Source organism: Lampetra planeri, chromosome 4, assembly GCF_965212315.1.
Source record: "Lampetra planeri chromosome 4, kcLamPlan1.2.h2, whole genome shotgun sequence".
In the NCBI taxonomy this organism is placed as follows: domain Eukaryota; kingdom Metazoa; phylum Chordata; class Hyperoartia; order Petromyzontiformes; family Petromyzontidae; genus Lampetra; species Lampetra planeri.
Genome location: NC_136110.1, coordinates 26301472 through 26323299, shown reverse-complemented (window position 1 = coordinate 26323299; position 21828 = coordinate 26301472). Strand labels below are relative to the sequence as shown.

Here is a 21828-nt window from a genome sequence, read left to right as displayed (position 1 = left end):
TGCGCTACGAACCCGGCGACCCGAGTTCGATTCCCGCTCACGGCCACCACCGGTGACGATTATTTCAACCGGTCCTGGGCCTCCCCTAGGTCAACTCAGCCTCAAACGAGTAACTGGTGTGCTGGCCACCCATCCCCTCGTCTTCCATATAGCCTACACAGCTTATTGGGGAAAGGGCTGTTAGCGATTACTTACGAAGGCCAGAATGGCGTACACAAAGTATAAGTGGAAATGTTTACACACCGCACCGTGCGCTCATTTTAAAAGCCGAGTTGACCTGGGGGAGGCCCAGAAGCGATTCAAATATGTACCACTATTATCGCTCGCGAGCGGAAAGCGAACTCGGGTCGCCAGGGCTTCCCATCGCCGGGCGCAAACCGCTGCGCCACCGCTCTCTACCCACCGCACGCACACACAGCCCACACGGTTTAACAGGGAGGCTTTCGCCGACCAAATATCATCCATAATAGAGCTGCATGTTGTGGCTTGGCTCTCCAACACGCCGGCGTGCTGTACTAGTGACGAATTGGCCACGTTCTGTTTTACGTGACAACCCTTACTAGTTGGCCGTGTCGGGTGGTGGCGGGATTAACGACACATTTATATATTTACGCGATCTAACACCCCCCCCCCCCACAACCCCCCCCCCCCCCTCTATTATGGACAACCCACACGCACGACAGACGCGCACCACGCATTTATTGATCTCGCGCCCAACGCCTGTGACGGGCGTGTGAAAGAGAGGGTCTGGGGGTGGTCACGATCGCTCAAGGGGGTCCACGGGGGTATTTAGGTGGTGGGGGGGTAGGGGAGGCCTTCTGGGACCACCACGGCGTGCCGCCTGAGCGCATCGCTGACCGCAAGAGAGCGCTCGCTGCTGCTGCTGCTCGCTGCTGAACCCCCCCCCCCCCTGCGTCTCTCCTTGAGCCGGGAACGCGCCTCTCGGGCGCAGAGTGGAGCCGGCGTGCGTCACGGTCACACGCACACCGTGCGGTGAAGAGAGGCTCGGAGCGAAGCGGACAACGATTGACCGACTCCCTCCCTAGATGTGAAGCTTTCGTGACTGCAAGGATTCATATTCTTGGGTTTTTTCGGTAAAGTCACGTAGGTAAAAAAATTAAAATTAATAAAAGTAAAATAAAAAATAAAAATATAAATCACGTCGTTTCGGAATGAGCTGTAGCACTTGATACAGCTATCGTGCTGTGACTGTTCCACCTGAAGACGGAAGTTTGTGTTGCCTCCGAAACGTCGTGATTTTTTTTAACTTTTATTAATTTAAATTTTTACCTACGTGACTTTACCGAAAAAACATAAGAATATGACTCCCTCCCCCCACCCCACCGCGGCGATTCCACCGTTGGTTCACGAGCGAGATTAAATAACAGATTCTTTGAAGGTGCGGATACCCAATGCACAAGTGGGGTGGGGGTGGGGAGGGGATCAAACATTACCCTCCTGCGTGCGACTGCGGGCTACGGACACCAAACGCCATGGACCACAGAACTTTGCACGGCCCCATGTATACATGTATAAAGGGCGGTGGGTGGGTGAGTTGGTGAGTGGGTGAGTGAGTGAGTGGGTGAGTGAGTGAGTGGGTGAGTGAGTGGGTGGGTGAATGAGTGGGTGGGTGGGTGAGTGGGTGAGTGAGTGGGTGAGTGGGTGGGTGAGTGAGTGAGTGAGTGGGTGGGTGGGTGAGTGGGTGGGTGAGTGACTGAGTGAGTGGGTGGATGGGTGAGTTGGTGAGTGGGTGGGTGAGTGGGTGGATGGGTGAGTTGGTGAGTGGGTGGGTGAGTGGGTGAGTGGGTGAGTGGGTGGGTGAGTGGGTGAGTGGGTGAGTGGGTGAGTGAGTGTGTGGGTGGGTGAGTTGGTGAGTGGGTGGGTGGGTGAGTGAGTGAGTGAGTGGGTGAGTGAGTGAGTGAGTGGGTGGGTGAGTGGGTGAGTGGGTGAGTGAGTGAGTGGGTGAGTAAGTGGGTGAGTGGGTGAGTGAGTGGGTGAGTGAGTGGGTGGATGGGTGAGTGGGTGGATGGGTGGGTTAGTTGGTGGGTAAGTTGGTTGAGTGAGTGGGCGGGTGTAACGGCAATTCACCAACTATCAGATACAGCAATGGAATGATTAAATCACGTAGAACTGCATCTGTAATTGTTGCACAGCATTGCCCATACGAACTCATCATCACAGATGATGATGTTGTTGTCTTGTGTGTACTGCCTCGGCTCTGCTGTGTGTCTCGAATGCTCTGCAGCATAATCCATCTTTGTACTGTGCCTCGCTGTCTCGATCCGTCTTGTTTGCAATGTGGGTATTGCACATTTCGGTTTGCACATTGCCTTGTTCGTGCCGTCTCATTTATATTGAAAGAGAATAGTAACACGTAGAGTATCGTATCTGTACGGCACTTTCTTCTGTGGTGTTTGTACTGTGTGTTTAAGATCGGTTTTGTTTGTAACGTGTGTCACTTCTACGCTGTCTGTCCCCGTGAATGTCCTCGCCTGTGATGTCTCACCCCCTGCTGCCTCTCCCTCGTGTCATGCCTCTGGGTTGTGCTCACCACTGCGCCACAATCACCCCTACCATCAATCGCAGCCGTGTGTTTATTAGAGATGTTGTATTCAAATTCGCAACACGCGCCCTAAGTGCAAAAACAAAGGTCACGACCACTTCCGAGTTGAGATGATTCCCGAGAGAAGGAGCCGTGATTCGTCGCAGCGCGAGTGGCTCCACCAGGTTTGAGTCCGTGCACATGCGGCGTCAGGACCCATACGTCACTATCGTGGAGGAAAGAGGTGGGGGTTGTTGTAGGAGGTGGGGGTTCAAGGAGGTGGGGGTTGTTCTAGAAGGTGGGGGTTGTTGTAGGAGGTGGGGGTTCAAGGAGGTGGGGGTTGTTGTAGGAGGTGGGGGTTCAAGGAGGTGGGGGTTGTTGTAGGAGGTGGGGGTTGGAGGAGGAGGTGGGGGTTGGAGGAGGTGGGGGTTGTTGTAGGAGGTGGGGGTTGGAGGAGGTGGGGGTTCAAGGAGGTGGGGGTTGTTGTAGAAGGTGGGGGTTCAAGGAGGTGGGGGTTGTTGTAGGAGGTGGGGGTTGGAGGAGGGGGTGCGGGTTGGAGGAGGAGGTGGAGGTTGGAGTAGGTGAGGGGTGTTGGAGGAGTCGAGGTTGTGGGAGGGGGTCGGGGTTGGAGGAGGAGGTGGGGGTCGGAGGGGGGGGAGGTGGGGGTCGGAGGAGGTGGAGGAGGTGGGGTCAGAGGAAGAGGTGGGGATCAGAGGAGGAGCAGGAGGTGGGGGTGGAAAGCGGAGGAGGAGGTGATAGGGGTTGGAGGAGGTGGGTTAAAAACAGTAGGACTGATGCTACCCTGTAATTTCGGAGTTTGTAGTCAAATAAAAGGTTTGAAGGAAGTAACGCTTTGGTAAACGCCGACTCTCTCAACACACCGGTGTAGTTTCAAAAGCCAACGGCATCAAGTGCAGCAGGGCTACTTGTTGAGAGATGTGTTGTAAATCGCGATTCATATCGATGATTGCGATTATGCACATGTACGGGGGGTGAGTGGGCGAGGAGCGGTGGCGCAGTGCTACACAGCCCCGGTGGATCAATCGAGTTCGACACCATGGCCCCAAGGGCTCCTATCAGCGGCGACTAATATCTGAACCAAACCTGGGCACGCCGCTCTCTTCAACCAACCCGCAACTGACCAGCGGGGTGAAGTATAGTCAAACAAGCACGTGGGAAAGGAGGGGGGGGAGGCCGTCATCAGCAGAGGACCGCTAAACGGGCCGCTCACGTCCACGTGTTTGTGTATTGTTCCCAACGTCGAATCCACCGATTTGTCTCTCGTGTGAGCCCAACATCGCACGACCCACAACCACCACCACCTACACCAACCCCACCACCTTTTTTTTGTTGTTTGCCATGCACCCTGTGCCCAACGCCAATGGTCAATCCGCGCTGCGGGCGATGTGACGGATGACGGAGTCGCTGGAGGGTGGGAGGGAGTGGAGGGCAAAGGAGGAGGAGGAGAAGAAGGGGGTGGATGGGGGGCGGTGGATGGGGGGGTGGATGGGTGGGTGGGTGAGCGCTTGAAGCGGGGTTTTCGTGCGCTGTGATCCCATTCATTGCGCATTTACTCGCCGCGCCTAGGATGGCGATGATGGTGCTGCGGCTGCTGCTGCTGCTGTGGGCAACACTTGTTGCGTTGTCGGCGAAAGCTCAAGCACAGCAGAAAGGTAAGGGCATCCCGCAAGCGTTACATTGTCTCTGGAGTCGCCACCGCCACCACCACAGACAGCAGGCCCCTTCGAGACGTGACGGCCCTGCGAAGACAATTTCGGCAGTACGGGAGCGCGGCGTTGCTCGCTAATAAAGGCGCTGCCGAGTTTTGTTCGAGCCTTTGCTTTGTTGTCTTTCGAGTCTTTTTTTTTGTTGCTGAAACTAATCGGACACGGTTGTATTTTTACGATAGACGCAACTTTTATGATCGTTTATGACATTGCTATGGTTGAAATTGTGTATAACTACTGATTAGATAGCAGTGTAATCTTGACTTTAAGCTTTCGTGACTGCAGGGATTCATATTCGTGGGTCTTTTGGTGAAGTCAAGTAGATAGGTAGATAGGTTCTAATAACGTAGATGGGTTTTTTGAACCTATCTACGTGACTTTAACGACTTTACCGAAAGACCCAAAAATATGAACCGTGTACTCGTATTAAAAAAAACTCGTGTTTTGTACGATTGTGAAGGAAACTCATTGGACGTGAAGCAAATAAAGTATCGGCTTCTACTTGACAGTCACGACAGAGAGAGGAGCGATATCTGTAACTTTTCTCAGTATATTTTTACAGACGGGTACCAGAAGCCGTTTGTCTTCCCCGTGAGTGGAGCGGCAGGAGTCTTCAAATGTTTATTTTCATTCTCTAATGCTCGCGTTACCGAATGATGTACGATCTGTTGGTTTTAACACCGCACCTCTCTGTACCTGTGAAATGTTTTGGTTTCAGAGGGGAGGGAAATGGGGTTTTTCAGGTATTCGCAGGAGCGCTCCAAAGAGACACTTGCTTTAGCTCCCTCGTTTAACCAGCCGCTGCATTAAAAAAAAAAGATCGATGGGGAGGAGGAACGGACAGAGCCGGAATATTTCTGGGCTCAAGTTCTTATATTGTTATACGGGCACAATATGGTCCTCTGTATTCCCGCAACGGGGCCCCGTAACGGAGTTTAAGTCGCAAACGCGGGGACTTGTTTTGTTGAATCCTCTTAGATGCGTGGTTTGTTTTTTGAAGAGAGTTCTGGTCGATTTCAAAACAACACGCTCCTACCGCGTGTGTCTAATTTTAACCCCTACGCTTTAAGAAGAAACAAAAAAAAACTTATAACATCTTTCTTAACGAGACATCCTGTCTCCCCCCCCCCACACACCGCCAACCCTCCCCCCACCCATCCCTTCACCAACACGCAATGCTTAACGTGGTGAAGTTAAGTCAAACACCCCGTTACCGGTAGACTGTGGTGTGGGCGGCCTTCCTTCATCGATGGATTGGGAACGAGTGGGATTTGGAATATTTAAGTAATAATTACTTGATGTAGCGGATACCATACGCAATACGTGACATATATTAACGTTTCCAAGATAACATCGTGGCTTTAAAAAAAAATTGTTTTGGTTATCGACACTTTGTGAAATGCACTTTTATGTTACATGGAGCGAGGAGCCCTTCTATGTTCCTCTGTTAACTTTGGACAAAAGATTCCTCCATCCCCACCCACACCCCCATCCCCACCCACACCCTCCCCCTCTACAACCCCCACTACCCAGTCAACCAGTACCCACTGTGCCCCCCCCCCACCTCCTTCAAACCGTGGGAAGGCCCCTCCTCTCCCGCCTCCTAATCTCTCTTCTTCTCTAAAGCTACTGAAGGAAACCCTTGGCCCCCGGGGGCAAACGAGTTTCGTCATTTACATTAACATTTCACCCTATACATACAAAACTTAGAGGCGGCGCAAGTGGGATGCCTGTAATGAAATTAAATAGCCATTCATGACGGTGAAGCAATACGAGTAGCTTGCATGTTGTGACTTTCATTGGCGTGCGAGAAAAGTACGGACTACTTTGAAAAAGTTACGTTTTGTTGATTCTTTTTTTGCTTCGTACTCACCGTAGGGATGCTGATGTGGTGAAATAGTTGGCTCACTGGACCGGCAGTTTAAACAACGGGAACAAGTTTTTCTTAAATCCCCTCTGGCCTTCCCCCTCCATTCCCAGCAGTAAACATGAGTAGACCACCTTCAATCGTCTGGTGGAGTAAAGGGTGGGTAACTCCCACGTCGTCTGATCGTCGATGAGGAGGCAAATACACAGGGGCGGATTGAGATTGTGTAGGCCCCTGGGTTACAGTTACTGTGAGGCCCCCAGTAATCTTCTTGGTTCTTTCGGTAAAGTCACGTAGAATAGAAATAATAAAATAATAAAAATAAAACATAATAAAATATTTATTTTAAAAAGGAAAACAAAGTTTAATAAAACATAAAAATGTATTTTTTACAAGGCTAACATCAAATAAAATTCAGCATTCACAAACGAAATGACTTTTCACTTCATCTCTGGAGGGCCTCCAGCTGCCGGAGTCCCCCACGCCTCAATCCGGCCCTGCCAATACCCTGTTAGAGGGGCGCATCAGTGCTCCCTCTAGTGGAGGATATTGTCTCGGCAGCGTGAGGTGCCAGGGTATGGCCCAGGGTTTGTGCTTGGCGTGATAGCGCGTACAGGCACTCCTAAAACAACGCGTTCAGTTTCGATTTAAAGCTTTCGTGACTGCAGGGATTCATCTTCTTGGTTCTTTCGGTAAAGTCACGTAGAATGGAAATAATAAAATAATAAAAATAAAACTTCATAAATCTCACGACGTTTCGGCCACAACGCAAGCAGCCGTCCTCAGGTGGAGAACAGGTCTGTCGAGAAGACAGAGTCTGACCTGTTCTCCACCTGATGACGGCTGCTTGCGTTGTGGCCGAAACGTCGTGAGATGTATTATGTTTTATTTTTATTATTTTATTATTTCCATTCTACGTGACTTTACCGAAAACACCAAGAAGATGAACGCGTTCAGTGTTTACAGACCCGGCGAGTGGCTTGCGAGGAGCATGCGGTGAGAATGTCCTTTTGTTAGGTTCTTGGAAAGCGTTGCTGTGTACATTGTTCCGTGAAACTGGTGGTGAATGTTGGTGTTGTTGTTTTCTGGTATTTCATAAAGTGCAGTGATTTGTCATTGCGATTGGGGTACGTGGCAAAGCGTTTGTAGTAAAATGGTACCCAACGTATTAATTACGCATTATAAATTACCGGTAGCATAAGTGTGGTGATCACGGCAATCACAAGCAGGTGTACGAGTCACGTTTGTTTGACCATACTTCACCACGAAGAACGCTCAGAAGAGATTGTGGGTTTGGCCCAGGACTGGTTAAGATTGCTCTCACTACTGCCGTTACCCATAGATGGAACTCAAACTCAGGTTACCATTGCACTAACCAATGCACCACCGCTGCTTCCACACTTTTTGAAACCGACTAAGCTGACATTGAACATAGAGTGGTACTGCTTTTGCTTACGATGCTTTGAGTTTTGCTATCGGCAATTTTGAACATCATAAACAAAGGCGGTCGAACCATTGTCTATTTGATGTCAAAGGCCTCTTGGAAGATAACCGTGCGAGCCAGCGCGCCCGTAAATGAAAGTTCATATTTGAGAGGGTGAATATCTGTGGTTGCCTCTGCAGGTGTATTTATTGCATTGCATTTTGACTGTCAATGGGTATTGAAATACTTTAACTGCATTACAGTTCTTGCACAAACTCCACGCGTCCCTTGCCGATATTGGTTTTACGGGCACAGGTAGTGACGCCAAACGGGCAATAAAAAATGCTCGCTTTTCCCACACCACCTGACCACACCCTCTGCTTCCCCAAAAGCCATGCAATTATCGAGCGGGTGTTAAGATAAGTGTCATTGGCTGGTACAAAGGGGAGCCTAATGGATTTCCTTTGAAGTGGCTTTTCTGCCCCGTAACAGCAATGTTTGTAAAGCAAACGTCCCCCAAACAAATGCATGCAACAGCTGTTAAATTAACACGCTGATAATGAAACGGCAGTGTTCAGTGTCGCCCAACACTGATTTCCTCTTGACGGTCAAGTGAAGTGTCTCGTGAAAATGCAACGAGACGGCGGCTTAAAACGTCGCACAACATTTGGGGGTTTGGAGAGGTGTCCCATCGGCTGGCCTACTCCGCTATGAACATTGTGACCAGAGTTCGATGGACTCACGTCTTCGGGGCTAACGTCATTCGGTGAGGCATACGGGGGGGGGGGGGGCACTGCCCTTCACCAACCTGCACTCACCAGCATTGTGAAGGTGTGGTCGACAGACGTGGTGAAGGGGAAGCCGTCATCCAGTGCGGATTGACAACGGGCAGCACCTAAAATATAAAAGTTTCGATTGTGTCGAGATAATGGCGAAGAGAAAACAAATAGTAACCAAAAACGTTGACATGTCCTGTTGGCATGTCCAATAAGGCCAAGAATGATATATATATCCTAAAGAGTAGTATGTCACTGCAAGCAAATGATAGTTAAAGTTTATTTTGGCAGGGTGCTGCATGTTTTGGAATAGCGTGTAGTGCGCGATGCACGGTGCAGATAGAGGCCAACCCCCCCCCCCCCATCGATGCTCCCACCACCGATGGAGAGCGCAGATTGAGTGGCGGCTTGAGATGCAAGGTGGCCAATCTTCGGCACGATAAGAGTTTGGCGGATTTATGTATTTATTTATTTACTTGACTACGCCGCGCCTACCTCTGTCGACGAGCGCTTGGTACAAAGCAAAATCGTGTTTCGAGCGTCGGCATCACGCGGCGGCAGCGTTTGGCGATTTCTGTTCAGCTGTGGTGACAGTGGTGGTGGTTACCGTGGAGGTTGAGGCAAGGTGGCTAAGCATTGCCCTCATTGGCAATCCGAGGAGTGAAATCGAATTTAGTCTAAAAAATTAACTCCCCCCCCCCATAGCTAAGGGAATGTAAAGAGACTTTTTGGTTTAATTTCAACGGCACAACACCCTCTTAAGCCTCACTTTACCATATGAATAAAAAGTGTGCTGTACTTGGCCCTTCCCCCCTCTCCAACCATTATATAAACGGAGTGGTAGCTCTTGCAATCTCTCATTTACTTGATACAGCTGTCGTGTTTGTGACGGTTCCACCTGAAGACGGAAGCTTGTGTTGCCTCCGAAACGTCGTGATTTTTATTTTTAGTTTTTAGTTTTTTATTTTATTTTACTTTTATTAATTTTAATGTTTTACCTACGTGACTTTACCGAAAAAACCTAAGAATATGCAAAATGTGTCATTTTCGCACACTTCTCTCGCTGTTTCAAAGCAAACAACTTTCGAGTGATACTCAAAAGGTAACGCGCTCTTGTTTACGCCGCTCACGACACGAACGGCCTGGCTCATTATTTGGAGGAATGCCGCAGCCGATTAAAGCAGATAACGACGGCATGGAATCTGCGGCAGGGATTCAAACACGCCTCCTTTTTGCGTGTGGTAATTATAATCGTCGTAAATTTAAAGCTTTCGTGACTGCAGGGATTCATCTGTCTCCCCGACAGACCTGGTCTTCACCTGAGGACGGCTGCTTCCGTTGTGGCCGAAACGTCGTGATAATTATTTTATTATGTTAAATTTGTATTATTTTATTATTTCCCTTCTACGTGACTTTACCGAAAGAACCAAAAGATATAATAGTCGTGTTCTTTGGGTCTTTCGGTGAAGTCACGTAATATGGGTTCAAATAAAAAAAACAACTCCGACGTTTCGATCACAACACAAGCGATCGTCATCAGGAGGAAGAAAACAAACTTGTAACGCGCACAAATATCCCGAAACGGGACGAGGCGTCGTTCGATTGTGAACCCTTCCCATTCCCCCCTGCTGCATCTTCGATTAAAAGCACGGTTGGCTCCGTACGGTGCGAAAGAAGTCCAGCATACGTAGCGCACAACACAAAGTGACGTTGCATTCACAGTGAGCCACCCATCGACTTCAACGCCTCCACAAACAAGTCACGTCCTCGTGTCTACTTCACGTGGGTGGCATCGTCTCAGTACCACCCCAGCGAATACCGTCAGCCCCCTCCCACCCGCCATCTCCCCAACCCCCAACCAACGTGACATCATTTACCAACGCCCCCCCCTCGACCCGACTTGTTGAATAGCGGCATGGGCCCAATGTGTGGCAGCGTTTTCGCGTTGTGCCCGTGGATCGTGGGTTTTTCCCGTGTGAAAAGATTCAATTATCGACGTAAAAAATTTTACCCGTAAAAACAAAGTTTTTCACTATAAATCCTTTATATGCGTGGCGGCTAGAGTCCTCTCGTCCTCTGGCTTGAGATGGCTGCCACCTATGGGTCAGATGATTGCATGGCAGCATTAAGCAATTGGTAATTAAATATAATATTTTTGTCATAAAAAGTGTAAAATTTTGGAAAGAATTTTTGACGAACATTAATTGTCACGCACAACGAGTCTGTGTGGAAAATGTCAGCTCGATTGGATCACGGGAAGTGGGTTAAAAAACGACCGAAAGATTTGCACGGTCGTAAGCAAGCAAGCGAACTTAATATAAATGATTTAAAAATACCTTCGGTTGTCTGAAACATTGGCTCTAACTTCTTTTTTTGCCAGGAAAAGCTCAATCATGGTAATAGTCAGGGGTGGGATGGGGAGAGAGGATTCCAGCATTTAAGGGCAGATAGGAGCATCTTTAAGAGCAGGGTACATCTGGAAATTAATTAACCATTGCAGGATGTGTCTCAAGTCCGTGTTGGTTGCAGACTTTAGTAATCTACAATAAACCATGAGCTTCTTGTTGAAGAAAAAAATCCGTGGTCACATGGGTTTGGAATGTGTATAAAGCATTCACACACACACGCACTTATCTAATGTAGCGCAGCTACAAAGTGTAAAGTAAACGTACATGCGCATGAATAGACATCAGAGTTTATTTAGACTACGGCATAATTTTTTGATCTATTCTCAGTTATCCAGTTCTAAAAGTTGTGCTTTGGTATGGTTCACAAAGCCGATATATTGTAACGTTTAGATAAATTATTTCCTTACAAGCTAACGGATCGCTTTAATTTGTCTCATTTTAATATAATTTGTCATGAGCTGCTACGTTCATTGGTCCGCTGTGTCGATTCCAACGTGCTGTATTCCCACAGTGTGCACGGCACTCGCTGGTTTTAAATCCTTTATATTAAATTCACTTGCTTGCTTATGACCGTGCAAAATTTTCGGTCGTTTTTTAACCCATTTCCCGTGATCCAATCTAGCTGACATTTTCCACACAGACTCGTTGTGCGTGACAATTTATGTTCGTGAAAAAAAATTCTCCAAAATGTTACACTTTTCAGGACCAAAATATTATATTTAATTACCAATTGCTTAATGGTGCCATGCAATAATCTGACCCATAGGTGGCATCCATCTCAAGCCAGAGGACGAGAGGACTCTAGCCGCCACGCACATAAAGGATTTATAGTGAAAAACTTTGTTTTTACGGGTTATACTTGTTTTGTGTGTTACCTGTGTGGCGCTGTGGCCAACTTCGATGGAAACTTCCCATAACCCGAGCGAGATCCTGTCTTTGTCGCTGTCATTATCCTTGTGCCCCCCCCCCCAATCCCATTCTCGTCTCTCTCTACACGACCCCTTCTATCCCTGACAGTTCTATGGCTATTGGCCAGCGGTGTCTTCTTTTGTGATTCAATATTTATTTGGTAACCCAGGCGTGGTGGCACTGCTGTGGCGAAAATGCAGAGGTCACACAGCCTTCAAATGTGCGAGTTGTTTCTGTAGGGTCGTTTAATGCTAATCAACTCTGTATTGATACTAACGCCTGGGAACGCTCTGAAACCTATCGTAAGAATGTGGACAATTTAAAATAGACTTCGTATAACACAACGATGCGCTTGCTTCCAAGCCTGGCACATTGCCAAACAATTGACATTGATGCATTTAAACTCTCTGTCCCATCGTGCCCACCTTTGTTTTTGTAATACGTGGCAAACAAATGATGGCACCATTTAGACGTATTATGACAAGCATATGATGGTATATACACTGCGTTTATGCTGGTCGCATATACGGTACAGTAGATCCACTTGCAGTTCTACTCTGTGAGAGTTCTGCAGATACGTACAGAGACAAGGGTCCACCGATTTCCTTCACCAGACCGTTGGGGCAATTGCTTTCAGCGAGCACCTATCCACCAATACACAAGTTCTGCAAGATATGGGCACTGACAGGCAACTGCTGAAGACCATCATTAGTAGGAAGTGTTACTACCTAGGCCACATTGCCCGAAACGACCACAAATACCAGCTATTAAAGCAAATCCTGGAAGGAAAAATCGACCAGGACGGCCAAAAACGACATGGCTCAGTAACATCAAAACATGGCTACAATTAACAACAGCAGCACAAACTCTACACGCCGTGCTAGACCGGGACCAATATCATCGTTAAGTCGCACACGCCGTTAGGCAGCACTAAAGAAGAGAAGAGCACCCATCAAGGCCCACGAGGCCCACGAGATGGGTGTGGCTGCCGTTATCACCGTCCCTCACTATCGTCGCAGGGTTGATTATAATGCAATCGTTTGCTGCAAAAAAGGTGGAATTTTAAGAAGGCCGACACCTTTTGTTACACCAACTTTACACGTATGCTGACCTTTGTCAACGCACCGCTGGACGAATGGCTCCTCCCACTCCCCGTGTCAGTCGTGCTGGTTATTTAGACCACAATTCACCAACCCCCAGTCAACGTGGGTTGGCAAAATCGGTGGCCATGATCAGTTTGGATACCGCTTGCCGCTGACGTTAGAGCCATGGCCAGGAATCAAACTCGCCTTGTCTTGTGTTCCTCGGGCAGTGTTCCAAACACTGCACCCACCGCTCCTCTCACAACTCATTACACGTGAACATTAACGGTGAAGTGCAACGGCATGCACTATTGATCGCTCGTTCATTGCTGCGATGATATCACTGTACCCGGCGTGCTCTCGGCAAACGCTCACTGGAAGAAAGTCCATCGCGGGAATAGTGTTACACGCGGTACCTTGCGTATCGCGTGTCCCGCCTGCTGTCAAGCATGTCAAATCGGTTAGTGTCACTTTTCATCTCAACGCAAACACCCCCCCCCCTCCTCCTCCCCCCCAACTAACGACCCCAGCCTCGCAATCCGCCCTCTACACAACTGATCTTGGAATCTTGTCTTTTCCTTCTTCCCCAACCCCCCCCTATTGTTGTGAAACGACGATCTTCAGCAATATGCTCGGGAGCGAAACGCCGACGTTGAGCTCTGATGGCCCCGACAAGAGGGCCTTCGTGAGAGAGAGAGTTGCTGTCGTTTGGACGTTCCTCCTCCATTGGAGGGGCGCAGACTGCAGTTCGATGCCTTATGGTCCGTAGTTTGGTTCGCACGGCGGCATTCGTCGCACGACTGTGGTTCGTCTTGAATTCCCACATTCGCGCAGGAGATGCGCGCGTAGGCCTGTAGATTGTCTTATGCAGTCGGTGGGTGATACCAGTGTCTTCGAGGAGGAGAGGCAAACCCGGCGATATTTCTGTTAACTATTGCTCTGCAACGGCATGCATAATGCACATGCATATATAGTACTAATCACATTCCTGCATTTCCCATAAATATGCTAAATTCCTCTTGATATGCAAATTCCTTTGTCAAGGCGCCCAGCTTATATATATGCTCCAAGCTCGTGTGCTGTTTCATTCAGACTCTGTCGCCTCGACGGACCTGGTTTTCACCTGAAGACGGCTGCTTGTGTTGTGGCCGAAACGTCGTGAGAATTATTTTGTTGTGTTTTATTTGTATTATTTTGTTACTTCCCTTCTACGTGATGACTTTACCGAAAGAACCAAGAAGATATTGCTTTGCCATAAACTTCAACTTGGCCGAAAATAGGATGTAGCGGTATGGCATGTCCGTGTCATCATAGACGTACACGGATGGCTTTGTTGATTTTGAGACTGATGGAAGCTGATGTTAACTTCTCTGTTGTCGACACGCTCCTGCAAGGCGGCACACACATTTACTCTGTTACATACAGACTAGGCTCGTAACCATTCACCTATATGGTCATTTTATTATTTTTGTGTGATTTTTTGCGGTCACGATTTGACTCAAGAGTTTTTGTGTCTAACGTTATGATGAATGCAGAAGCCTCTAATGGCCGTTTGAGCCATGGGATGCATTTGCATAGAACGTTACACTTTTGTTATACAGAATTACTGTTATGGAGAGGAATGCGTGACATTATGTGAATGTATGCAAGTAATAACACACGTTCTATTTATAGCGCTGCAAGTCTACAAGTGACCCAGAAAGTTGGTTTACCTCGTAGCAACAACAACAGTACAAGTTAGACTCCTACATTATTCAGCATACCAACACCACGGTTATGAAACATGAGAATAGGTTTTACCCTTTCCGAACGAATTTGTTTGCATGTTCACCACAAGTACTCTGTGTGTGGTTAATGCAGACTTGATTCCTTGCAAAAGGCATCTATTTGGTGTTTGAACATCTTAACACCTCCTGTTTTCTGGTTCTATCGGTAAAGTCACGTGGATATAAAAAGCCACAACAGCAGATCATTTTTCACCTGAAGACGGACGCTTGTGTTGCGACCGAAACGTCGTGTTTTCTTTTATTATTATTTTCTACCCACGTGACTTTACCGAAAGAACCAGATTATGGATTCCTGCAGTCACGAAAGCTTCAAATCAAGATCTCCTGTTTTTATTGCCAGAAAGGGTAAACACGATTCAATTTTTTTCATAATTCGATACTGTCAAAAATGCCCCCCGTGATGTAACAGCAGAAGTGCATTTGTTCGCAAAATCTCGTCAATTGTCAGTGTATTCAGTCGGGTGTGTGCATAATAACATCGCGAGCTTTTGAACAGGAGAGCCTGGAGTATTTCTATAATAATGGTGCTTAATGGTTCAGAACGAATGGTCGCGCGTTTGGAGCGGCTGGTGATAGACCCCCCTCCCGGTGGCCTTTAGCCGAAGGTGGCGAGGGCAGGATTAGGGAGAGGCCGCACGCTGTGCCATGTGTACGAAAAGGTAACCGAGAAAATGATGTTAAATTTCGATTTAAAGCTTTCGTGACTGCAGGGATTAATCTTCTTGGTTCTTTCGGTAAAGTCACGTAAAATGGAAATAATAAAAATAAAACATTATAAAATAATTCTCACGACGTTTCGGCCACGACGCAAGCAGCCGTCCTCAGGTGAAGAATAGGTCTGTCTTCTCGACAGACCTATTCTTCTCGACAGACCTATTCTTCACCTGAGGACGGCTGCTTGCGTTGTGGCCGAAACGTCGTGAGAATTATTTTATTATGTTTTATTTTTATTATTTTATTATTTCCATTCTACGTGACTTTACCGAAAGAACCAAGAAGAAAAATGACGTTACTTTATAGCAAGTGAACTTCAGGCAATAATCTCCGAGGAAGAAAAAAAACCACACCGACTGGTCCAAATCTTGTATTCAGAAGTCACGTAACAATCGCTTCTGCTCACTGAAAATAAAGGGAAGCATTTATGGACACTAAGCATTTGTTTGAACATTGCAATGCTGTATTTACAGGATTTCACGAAACATTTGTTAATGATTATCCTTGAGTTATTGGTGCTGATGTTTGCGCAGTCATTTTGACTTTGCAATCTTCCTCGGCGATCTCTGACTCGAACTTTTTTACGTTGCAAGTTATTTTCCAACAAGACACAACCATCCCAAAGACAACAGGACGTACAGCATATATATTTCACAGAGCATTAGCAGAAGTATGGGAGTATTGTTCTAAGTGAAGCTAAAATGCAATATTATGAATTGAACCAAATGTGGCATGGGTGTCCAAACAAGTGTGCTGTGTCCTGTATAGTACCTGCTTGTTTCAGAATGCCCACAACATTGGCTTCTTTGCAAATAAATGAAGCTGACCAAGCTGATTCAACGTGCGTGCGTCTTTTTAATGCCATCGCCTGTATTTAACGAGGCTTTCGTGGCATCGCGACCAATCGGCTTGACTGCCACGCAATGCGCACTTGGCTGTGTAGCAAGTATTGGGTGGGAAATGTTGCCCCGAGTGTTTTGAATTAGAAGCCACTTGCAAGGGGCCTCGAAAGCCCTTCTGTGATATCTCCTTCCACTAACGCGGGATGATGCACTGCTCTGAGAGCTATAGGTGTCATGACATGACACAATCGTGATAACATTTGGAAAAAGAAAAAAAAACATCATTTAAAGAGGTTTCACGGTAATTGTACTAGGGCCTTAAGAGTGCTCATACCGCTTCCTCGGAGAAATCCAGGCACGACCCCCTTCAGCTGATACAGTCTGGGTTGAAACAGCTGCACACCATAAATTTTTACGATCGTTCTAAATTGGACTCAAATCGTGGAAAAATGCACTCGGCCTACCTATGCATGTGTTAGTCTAAACACTGACGTGTCCAGACACTTGCAACACAGTCGGGTAATTTAACAAAAATAACTGGGCCTAAATATATCCTAATAAATATTTATGTAAGATGCAATTCCAGACTAACAAACAATGACATTGTTTAATTTTATGATTCAAAGAATATAACTTTTTGGTTTCTCCGTATGAAAGGGGGGGGGGTGCGTTGTGGTTTGTAGGCTGGATTGATACCACATGTACCATTTTCGGTTTTTGAAGAAATTGCAGCAGTCAAGACATTTACGACATTTTTTTTTAAAGCCTGCAGACACTGAGCGAGCGATGGCTTGTTCTGCTGTGGCTGTTAGCTCGGGACCACACTCTTGTGGCCTATATGGATACAGAGGTACTGGTTGTGTGGGTTGGCACAAGCGCTACTGCTTAAACCGTTTTTTGGCTCGAATGCCATTAGGAATTACATTGTCCCCATTATTATTAAATTTGATCTTTGCAAGACCGATGGGTGGTTGTGCTTTTTCATGTCAAAATTCTCAACCTTTTTTAAAAAAGAAAGAGTCATTTTGTGATTCTTTTTTTCGTGGCCGCCTTTATTTTTCAGTCCCTCTGTGGTTGCGTGGGGCTCGTGACCGATGCCAGGGCACACAACTGTAATTTGTTGGAGATGAGGACTGCTGTTTACGATATTTGGCGGGTAACAGCTAATGCAATACCTTAATGGGATTACGTGAAATGTGTAGTGTTTGATTTCACTGCAGTGCACCACTCTACCGCAAACATTCCTTGCAGTTCTCTTTCAGGCCAATTCTGCTGACTGGTCAGATATTCTTTGCTTGCAATGCCCAATCAGCTGAGTAAGTAAAAAAAAAGTGGTGATTCATATAATGAGAAACCACACAAGGAGAGCTAAGATACTTGAGGTTTGCCGGTTGTTTGTTAAATTATGTCTGGCTGTGCTAACGGGACAAAGTTCCATCCGTCTGATTGTTGTCTGGCAAACCAACCTTTTCCTGTTATGGGAACATAGACATTGCTTCACGCAGAACCAGACATGCCCCGTGAATCCACGATGGTCTCAGAAGCCCAGGTTAACTGATAGTCCTCTGGACATTGATGTGCTGGATAAAATGGGCTAACGTGGATCTCAAAGTAATCGTGAAGTTTCATCGTGGAGAAAGTTAAACAACAAATTAATAACAACCTGTGTGGAGAGACATACGGGGGAGGAGGCATTATCTATAGTTTGCTCGGAGCATTCTCCACAACGACTCTTGATGATTATTTCGAGTTATTTTTGTGTTAAACTAGGACCCATTTTTTTACAGAAAGGGTCATTGCCAATCAACGTTATGGACCTCACCAGGATTGGTTCAACCATGCCTCGCTCTACTGATACGGACATCGAAACAAGTCCTTTGTTTTCCTAGGTTTTTTCGGTAAAGTCACGTAGGTAAAAAATTGCTTCAAATCTAGAAGTCCTTTGTTTGTTTGTTTTGAACCAATGTTGCTGGTAAGATGCACTCTGATTAGCACGGTTGATTACATACGGTGCAAAAGAAGTTCAACATGTATACATACTCACAGAGGGATCTGCGGCCAATGGGTTGTGTTAAAACATACACTTTATTTTCTGTGAAGAGACAGTAAAAGGTTTATTAACAAAGATTCAGCGGTTACAATACATTATCAAGATTGCATCAAATATGTATTGTATCTACATGGTGTTATATTCCAGTATAACCACAGTGTGTGCAGAATTTTACAGTAGCCACTCAAATCCATCATCATCATCACATTCCAGAGCCTTTATTCTTAGCAGAATAAAGAACTGACCTAAAAAAAATAGTACACAGATCTAAAGTTCACGGCTTTGATCATTTGTCCAACTGTCACGTTTAGCCACAAAATAAATAGAGATGTCTGTTGACTTGGCACGCACGGAGTACACAGCCACAAAGCGCACACAAGGCACATATGTGCCTTGCAACCTTCATTTGAATATCAGCATTGTGAACTGTGACACCCATGCCACCCTTCCCCCAGCCCGTTCATCTTTGTGGCTGGCCACTGTGGGGGGAGGGAGGTCAGCAGGATGGTTTGAGAATGTGAATTGCTAACGTCTCTGGTTTTCAGAAAACGATAGAACCGTAGCTGCAGCACAGAAGACGAATAACTACATAGCCCTAGCAGTGAAACACGCATTACATGCATTTGTCACGTGTGCCAAAGAGCAACTCTGCACACGCTCCAAATGTGACCCACGTTATGGGGCAGTGTCCTTTATTGAGTGGAGTAAGTTAGGTTTCGTGCCGAGGGACACATTTGACTGAGACACGTAGAACATGTATTAAAATGGGGAACGGGTACAGCATTGTGTTCTAAAAATAAACACTTGTTGCTATTTACATGAAGGTATATATTGTAAATGTGTTGTACTTAATTGGTTGATTTAATGTAGCAAATGCATAGTATGAAAACAAATGAGGAGAACAATACATGTCGTCATCATCACCCACCATCAGTTTTCTATTTTAACCAGGTGTGACCAGATTGAGACCATACATATACCGTATATTTTTTTTTAGGAAGACCTGCCTAGGTCACAAAGAAATAACAATCCATGTGCAAATTAACCTACATCAGTTAAGAATTGTTCGACAGTCAGCAACATCCAACATAGTACATTTCACAGCAATTATTACGATAAAAAACTGTGAAAGTAAAAAAAAAGACGGAACTTAACTTCTAACGAGAATCATTTCAGCAGTGCTTTATGGGTAATGGTCCTACGAGACGCTGCTTTGAGTGATCGGGCCTCATCAGGCAGACCTACCGGGTGCTGATCAAGACCTCAGGAATGTTAAAAATGCTTACACAGCAGCCCGTTTGTGATTTCTGGTGGCTGCAGTGCAGCTGTACCGTATTGATGAGCTCAAAGGGGAGGAACAACACACACGTCTGCGGTGTGTTCTGCCAGCAGTGACATGAGCAAGCAATTGAAGGCTTGATTTGAAGCTTTCGTGACTGCAGGAATCCATACTCTTTGGTTCTTTCGGTAAAGTCACGTGACTTTGCCGAAAGAACCAAAGAGTAATTGAAGGCTTGCAGCTATGCTGTACAGCCAAAAGTTTTGTAAAGGTTTGCACAGTGCTTTTTGCATATATTGTATCTTATAGATCAGTCAGGTATGTGGATTTCCTGAGAAAAATGCCACCACAAATTTACGAGCACTAACACTTAATATTTTATAAGACTGCTGCATGATATATTTACATTTGTGGTTTCTTGTGTTGATATGATGGGTGCAGAATACTGCGTTGACGCACATCTGGATGTACGTTTGCCAGATTTCCCAGAAAAACTGGGGAAATCATGAATTAATTTAACAAGTTTTTTTTTTTGAACCCTTAAACATTGAAATGCCATGTTATATATCTGTTCAGAGTTCAGTAACAAAAAAAACGTCTTTTTCCCCCGTTAGATTTTTCCACGTGATACAAAACATTTTATTTAAAGGGTTGATACATTTTTTTTAAGAGTTTTGTAAAATTAATCTGAGTTGAGGTCAGAATATGCTTGCCTCCTCTGGGGGTACACAACCTGGGACACCATGCATGAACGCAGACCAGATATATCACTTGTCGTTACCATCTGACGTGGCATAGCTTGAGTGGTTCCAATGTCTGTATGTGGACAATAACAGTGCATTATCTGGAAACCATTTTAAATGAGCGTTGAAGTTATTTCGCATCGTACGTAGCCAACCGTGCTAATCGGAGGTGCGGGGGAAGGACAACAAACTAAACACAAAAATCAGTTATTGAGAAATGAGTTTTCAAGCCATACAAATACTCCATGCAAGGCTTCTTCCAAACATGGCTACAACCAAAGTGTTGCTACTTTAGGTGGTAACAATTTCTGATTTGGCCCGTGGGACTAACATATAATGGGAATAAGAATAATCCCACAATACTGGAAGAGGGGTGAATTGCAAATGTTTTATTTTGAGTGGAGTAGTATTATTATTACTGAACCTGACAAAAATAAACCCGGCCTTTTAATGTCCTTACAAGACTTGCAGATTAGCCAGGAGAGCAGCCAATTAATATTCTTATGTTTTTTCGGTAAAGTCACGTAGGTAAAAATTTTTAATTAATAAAAGTAAAATAAAAAATAAAGTAAAAATCACGACGTTTCGGAGGCAACACAAGCTTCCGAAACGTCGTGATTTTTATTTTATTTTTATTTTACTTTTATTAATTATTTTTTTTTACCTACGTGACTTTACCGAAAAAACTTAAGAATATCAATCCTTGCAGTCACGAAAGCTTCAAATCTAGCAGGAGAGCAGCCTTTTCGACAAGAGAACAATCCTGGGAAAACCGGTGCAGGGGGCACACATACATGTGGGCATAGACACGTTCGTGGAATCTCAGTGCGCACTGGTTATTTGATGGGCTGCTTGGTGGCTTGTGCTCGCAGAGCTGGTGATCCGTTGAAGATAACATGTGTGCAGAGAAAACACGTGTCCCCTGGTCTTCAGGCAAACGTTGCCATGAACTGTTCAGCAAAACAAACACAGGCCCCGTTTTTTTTTATAAGAACGACTTTCAACTGCGTACAGGTTCAGGCTTGATGTTTTCAAGATCCAGTATTAAGTCCCTGAACTGCCTGACAGACACAGGAGACAGAGTGTATTGACATCTACCTATTTGCGGTCTGAATGGGTACATGCGTTCCTTTGGTAGTGGCAATAATAACCAGGCAGTGAAGTGCGCTATTATTCCACTGATCTTATCATTGGAAATATGAGGTTTTGCTGATTTTTGCAACACTCGGTGTGAGCTGTAACTTTCGCAGTTTTCACTTAGGCACACGCTCGTATCGTGCTTGGCGCAGGAGCAATTCACTTTGAACCCTCCGACCTGAGTTCGATTCCTGGCTAACACGAGTGGCAAACCATTTTGGACCCCCCCCCCCGCCTATTCACCAACCCGCACGAACATCATGGTGAAATATAGCCAAGCAAATCCCATTGAAATTGTGTGTCAGTCATGGTTGAGATTGCTTGAACGCTTCATCCAGTGGTGGATTGACAAAAGACTGAGTTGTAATTATTATTTATATTGTTAAAGAAAGCATGTGTGGGCACAGTGATATAATGGTATTTTTATATTACATATTGTGTCCCTCTAACAAATATATCCAATGATATAGGGAACCTGATTTTTTTTTACATGATATTTATTTTGATTGCATTCGTCTTCAGCACAACTTTTGCAAACCTTC

General features: G+C 45.9%; 1 protein-coding gene across 2 annotated transcripts in view; it reads left to right on the top strand.

Annotated features, from left to right (window-relative positions):
* Window positions 1-4103: 4103 nt before the first annotated feature.
* The window catches only part of LOC144717871 (laminin subunit alpha-1-like), a 141344-nt gene continuing 123619 nt past the window's right edge, over window positions 4104-21828 (top strand). For both annotated transcript variants that reach the window (XM_078593612.1, XM_078593611.1), the window contains exon 1: window positions 4104-4215. In XM_078593612.1, the coding sequence (XP_078449738.1) occupies window positions 4131-4215 (85 nt within the window). In that variant the 5' untranslated portion in view covers window positions 4104-4130. The remainder of the gene's footprint in view (window positions 4216-21828) is intronic.